The sequence below is a fragment of the Chrysochloris asiatica genome, unplaced genomic scaffold (assembly GCF_000296735.1).
Source record: "Chrysochloris asiatica unplaced genomic scaffold, ChrAsi1.0 scaffold00280, whole genome shotgun sequence".
NCBI classification, from domain to species: Eukaryota; Metazoa; Chordata; class Mammalia; order Afrosoricida; family Chrysochloridae; genus Chrysochloris; species Chrysochloris asiatica.
Window position 1 is genome coordinate 2,530,915 of NW_006408798.1, and position 6,219 is coordinate 2,537,133.

General features: G+C 38.6%; 1 protein-coding gene across 4 annotated transcripts in view; it reads left to right on the forward strand.

Annotated features, from left to right (window-relative positions):
• The window catches only part of PPP2R2B (protein phosphatase 2, regulatory subunit B, beta), a 701,789-nt gene that overhangs the window by 684,962 nt on the left and 10,608 nt on the right, over nt 1-6,219 (forward strand). For all 4 annotated transcript variants that reach the window (XM_006874504.1, XM_006874505.1, XM_006874503.1 and 1 more), the window contains one exon: nt 250-419. In XM_006874504.1, coding sequence (XP_006874566.1) covers nt 250-419 — 170 coding nt within the window. The remainder of the gene's footprint in view (nt 1-249; nt 420-6,219) is intronic.

Here is a 6,219-nt window from a genome sequence, read left to right on the forward strand (position 1 = left end):
ATGCAATGACACCCAGAGATCTGGAGAAATATGAAACAGAGTTAGATGCATAATTATAGCCAGTGTCAAACCTATGGATGGAGAGGTCTAGGCTAGTCCTTCCATGGGAAAGAAAATACAAAAATCAGTGGCAGCTTTTCCTGCTTCCAGAGAGCTGATGGTGCTCTCTTAGTGACTAAAAATACTGTTCCAAACATGATAGTCATTTGATAAGGACTACTGAATTTACCTTTTGCTTTTATTCTACAGTTTTTGAAGAGCCGGAAGATCCAAGCAACAGGTCATTTTTCTCTGAAATCATCTCTTCGATTTCGGATGTGAAGTTCAGCCACAGCGGGAGGTATATCATGACCAGGGACTATCTGACTGTTAAAGTCTGGGATCTCAACATGGAAAACCGCCCCATCGAGACTTACCAGGTACAAAATACTAGCTCACCCATAGGTGTACTGAGCACTTGGAGTCCTGGTGTGGTGCTAAAGGTTAATGTGCTGGAAAAGGTTGGTTTGAATCACAAGGTCGACAGTTCACGCTCACCAGCTGTACCTCGAAAATCCTATACAGGGTCGCCATGGGTCTTAACCGACTCTATGGCACTTAACAACAATAGCAGTGAGCATTTAGTGTGTAGGATGGGGATACAATAGAGGTGAAACAGACAAACATGGTCCTGCTCACATGGCATAGTTTACCATGGTAAAAGAATCCAGATGATGGTCAAGGAATAAAGTATGCAGTTACACAAGGGATGATGCTGAGTGCACGTGACAGGGAAGGCCAGCTTTCTTCAAGAAGTGATCCTTAAGCTGAATGTTGAATGCCTGAATTAGCTAGAAAAACAGTCATCTTACAAGAATAGCATATGTTGTGTGTTTAAAGGCCTGAATTCTTTGCAACTGAAATACAGAACCCAAGGACAGAAAGAAGGGTAGGTGCGTTATTGTATGAGTCTCTTCTGCCTAAATACAATAGAGATCCATTTGAAGGTTCACATGAGAAAATGACATTATGAGGTGTGCTTTTTTACTGTGTGTTTCACTTTGATAAATACTAAACACATTAAAGGGATTCAAGTGGATCAGAAGAGATCATAGTAATTTTGATTGGAATGGTGGCATGAAGATGGAGGGAGAGGCAAAATAGAGACTCGTTGAGATTTAAAGTGATGGGGATAAGGAATCAAGAAAACTAGTGATTTGTTGGGTTTGAACATTATGTAGATTTGCTGACGAAGCAAGGCAGGAAGGAAAGCATAGCTTAGAAGAATAGTTTTGCTGAAAGAGAAAACCAACTTAAGGAAGAGAAGCTAATACCAGGCAAGAGTATAATGGAATAAAAGATTCAGAGGCAGAGTTAATAAACTGGTCTAATTTTAACATATCTTAAATTAGATTTTTTAAAAACGGGAAATTACTAGGCAGAGTGACTTATTTTTTATTGAGGTGTAAATTACATATAATAACATTCACCTTCCCAAATGTACTCCCCATTAACTTAATTCTGGAATTATATTTCATAATGAACATTTTTGGGAGAAGAAACTACAGGAGTAGGTTCTTAGTGCTGCTGTAACAAAAACACCACAAATGATTGGCTTTAATGAATAGAAATGTATTTTCTCACAGTTTTCCCATCACCACTGAGTTGACTCTGACTCGTAGTGACCCTATGTAGGGTTTCCGAGGCTATAAATCTTTACAAAAGCAGAAAGCCTCCTCTTCCTCTTGGGAGTGGCTGGTGGATTTGAACGCACAAACCACAACACCATCAGAGCTCTTTCTCAAAGTTTGTTGTTGTTAGGTTCTGTCAAATCAATTCTGAATCAGTGACACTACCCCCAACAGAACAAAGCACTGCTCCGTCCTGTGCCATCCTCACAATTGTATGGTTTAGCCCATTGTTGCTGCCACTGTATCAGTCAATCTCACTGGGGAGTCTTCCTCACTTTCGCTGAATCTCATCTTTACCAAGCATGATTTCCTTCTCCATGGACTGGTCCACGTCCAAAATATGAGAGATGAAGTCTGGCCATTCTCACTTCTAAGAAGCATTTTGACTGTCCTTCTTCCAAGACAGATTTGTGTGTTCTGGCAGTCCATGGTACTATTAATTCTTTTCTGGTCTTCCTTATACATTGTGCAATTTTCACGTACACATGAGGTGATTGAAAATACCATGCCTTGAGTGAAGTTCATTTTAGTCCTCAAATTGACATCTTTGCTCTTGAACACTGTAAAGAGGTACATCGCAGCAGATTTGCCTCATGCAATACATCCTTTGAGTTCTTGACAGATGTTCCCATGAGAATTAACTGTGAATCCAAGCAAAATGAAGTTTATATCCATGTATATGATGTTTTTCATTGGTCCATTTATGAGGATTTTTGTTTTCTTTACACTGAGGTGCAATCCATACTGAAGGTAGTTTATAGTCTTTGAACTTCATCAGTAAATATTTCAAGTTCTCTTCACTTCCTGCAAGCAAGGTTGTATCATCTACATATGGTAGGTTGATAGTGAGTCTTCCCTCCAATCCTGATACCACATTCTTCATATAATTCAGCTTCTTATATTATTTGCTTAGCATACAGATTGAATAATTATGGTGAAAGGATACAGCCCTAATACATACCTTTCCTGATTTAAAGCCATTCACTGTTCTCTTGTTCTGTTCTAACAACTGCCTCTTAGTCTGTATATGTACAGGTTCCTCATGAGCACAGTTAAGTGTTCTGGAATTAACATTCTTTACAATGTTATTCATAGTTTGTCATGATCCACACATTCGAAAGCTTTTGATATAGTCAATAAAGCACAGGTAAACATCTTTCTGGTATTCTCTGCTTTTCAGCCAAGACCCATCTGACATCAGCAGTGATATCCCTCATTCCATGTCCTCTTCTCAATTTGGCTTGGAACTCTTGCAGTTCCTGTCAATATACTATTGCAACTATTTTTTAATAAGCTTTAGGAAACTTTTACTTACATGTGGTATTAATGATATTGTCCAATGATTTCCACATTCCATTGAGTTACCTCTCTTTGGGCTGGCCACAAATATGGATCTCTTTCAATTGGTTGGCCAGGTAGGGATCTTCCAAGTTTCTTTTTTTTTTTTCAAGGAAGTTCTTTTAAGTTTCTTGACATAGACTAGTGAGCATCTCTAGTAATGAATTTGTTTGTTGAAACATTTTAATTTTTATTCCATCAATTTCTGGAGCCTCAATTTTCTTCAGTACCATCAGTTCTTGATCATATGCTACCTTTTGGAATGACTCAATATTGACCAGTTCTTTTTGATATAGTGACTCAGTATGTTCCTTCCATCTTCTTTTGATGCTTCCTGCATCATTCAATAATTTCCTCATCGAATCCTTCAGTATTTCAAGGAGAGGCTTGAATTTTTTCTTCAATTCTTTCAGCTCAACAAATGCTATGGTTCTCTCGCAGTTTGGGAAGCTAGAAGTCTGAATCCAGAGCACTAGCTCTTGAAAAGGTCCTTGTGTCCTTTCAGCATCTATAGGTCAATCATTCTCCATGTATCTTTCCCTGGATCTAGGAGCTTCACAATGCAGAGACCCCCCGGTCCAAAGGATATATTCCAATTCTGCTTCTTCTTTCATCTCTTGTAAGATAAAATGTGTTGCATGCCACAACCCTGGGAATTTCCTTTACATTGGATCAGGATCATGATGGGATTAATGATGAATATGTGGTGCTGTGAGTTAATGTGCCAGACTAAGTCATTTGAACTGCAGGGTCAGTGGTTCAAGCTCACCAGCTGCTCCTCGGAAATGCTATACAGGTTTGCTATGGGTCAGAACCAACTCGATGGCACTTAACAACAACAACAACAATCCCACCCTTAAGGAGTCCTGGTAGCATAGTTGGCTAACCACAAGGTCAGTAGTTTGAATCTACTAGTCGTTCCACAGGAGAAAGATGAGACTTTCTGCTCCTGTAAAAATTTGGAGCCTTTCAGCCTTGAACATCCTACAGGTTCATTGTGAATCAGAACCGACGTGGTGGCACACAACCACCAACAACAACAAATCCCACCTTAACTGTCTTTTTATCACATCAAATCATATCATTGGAATCATCACATAACTGTCATACCACTAAGAATTTGGCCCAGCCAAGCTGACACATATTTGGGAGGGACACAATTAAATTCACTATAGCACATTGTAGAGTTTTTTCTAACATCCATTTGTTTTTTTTTCTTTCTTTCCTGTCTTGTTAATGACCTTTTGCTTTCTTCATGTATGATGTTTTGTTATGATCCCACAACTCTTCTGGCCTTCAGGTATATTCAAGGTCTTATTTTGACTCTCATGGACTTGTTTTATTTTCTACAGCTTCAGATGGACCTTGCATATTAGCAGTTGATGGTCTATTTCACAGTTGGTCCCTGGTCCTGTTTTCTCTGCTTCGTATCATCCCACATATTTAGTCAGTTTGATTCCTGTGTTTTCCATCTGGTGAATTCCATGTATATAGCCACCAATTACGAGGTTATAAAAAAAGTATTGCAATGAATAGGTTGTTGGTCTTGCAAAACTTTATCATATGATCTCCAGTATCATTTCTTCATTCCAATCACCAGTAATGATTAGTGCATTTTGATTGCATGTTAAGATTCTTCAATTTCTTCATCATTGGCTTTAGTGGTTAGTGCCTGAATTTGAATAATAGTCTTATATAACATCAAAGACAGCATTAATCTTGAAACGCTCTTTTGACCATAAATGTGTTGCCATTTCTCTTCAATTTGTCATTCCCAACATAGTACAACATGATTGTCTGATTCAAAATGGCCAATACCAGTCAATTCCAGCTCACTAATGTCTATGATATCTATCTTTATGCATTTTTGGCCACTTCTACTTCTAGATTCATACATCATACATTCTATGTTCTGAGTTTTAATGAATATTTGCAGCTGTTCCTTCTCGTTTTACTCCATCTATGTCACCAAGGTAAACACTATTTTGAGAAGGTAGCTCTTCCCCAACTTGTATGCTGAGGGGCTTATCTTCTGATACATCAGACAAAATTCAGCTGCTATTCATAAGGTTTTCAGTGGCTGACCAATCAGATATGATCCACCTCTCCTTCCTAGTCTGTCTTAGTCTGGAAGCACTGCTGAAACAAATCCAACATGAGTGACCCCATTGGTATCTGAACTACCAGTGGCATAGCTTCCAGCATCACAAAAGCTTCCACAGTACAACAAACTGGCAGACAACTGGTGGAAGAAAGTGAGTAAAAACTGTGAATATAATGAGTGCAGTCAACTCTCCCTAGAAATAGTATTCTGAAGGGAAACAGAGAAATGGAATGTTGCTAGAATGAAGTGCAGGTTCAAAGAACTTATCACAGCATGGTTTATGTTAATAGATAAACAAAGCTATTATAGAAGGAGACAGTTGAAGAAACATTCTTGAGGAAAGCAAGAGGAGGATAAGGCTAATGGCAGAATTGGTCTTACACAGGAAGGTGGACAATTCACACATCAAAGGAATATATGTACAACAGAGTATATAGGTACCAAATCAGTAACTTTATAGGTTTTTTATGAGAACATGTATTTTTATCTGATTGCATTTATTTTCTTAGTAAAATAAGAGTTAAGGTCATCAGCTAAATGAGGAGGAATAAGGAAGAGTACAGTAGGGAAAAATATTGGAGTTCTGGTACGGCGCTGTGGGTTAATGCACTGGACTGAAAATTTGGTTTGAACTAAATGTCAGTGGTCCAAGCTCACCAGCTGCTCCTTGGAAACCCTACACAGGATCACTATGCATTGAATCAACTTGACAATACTTAACAACAACAGGAAAGAATATTAAGGAAATGTTAGAGGATTACTGAGTGATCCACATGAATCTTATACTTTTGGTTTACAGTGAGACCATTCTGTATGCTTGTACATTTTTCCTCCCAGGTACATATACTTGCTTGGTACATGCAGATAAAGAGCAGAAAATTAGGCTTAACCAGGGATATGGGTGTTGCCTAGTGATGTTGTTAGATGCCATTGAGTTAGCTCCAACTCAGCAATCCTATGCACAACAAAACAAAACACGCCATTGTCACAATGGTTGTTATGCTTTGAGTTCATAGCTGCTGTCCCGATGTCAGCCTATCTCATTCAATCCATCTCATTGTGGGTCTTCCTCTTTTTTGCTGACCCTCCATTTCACCAAGCATAATG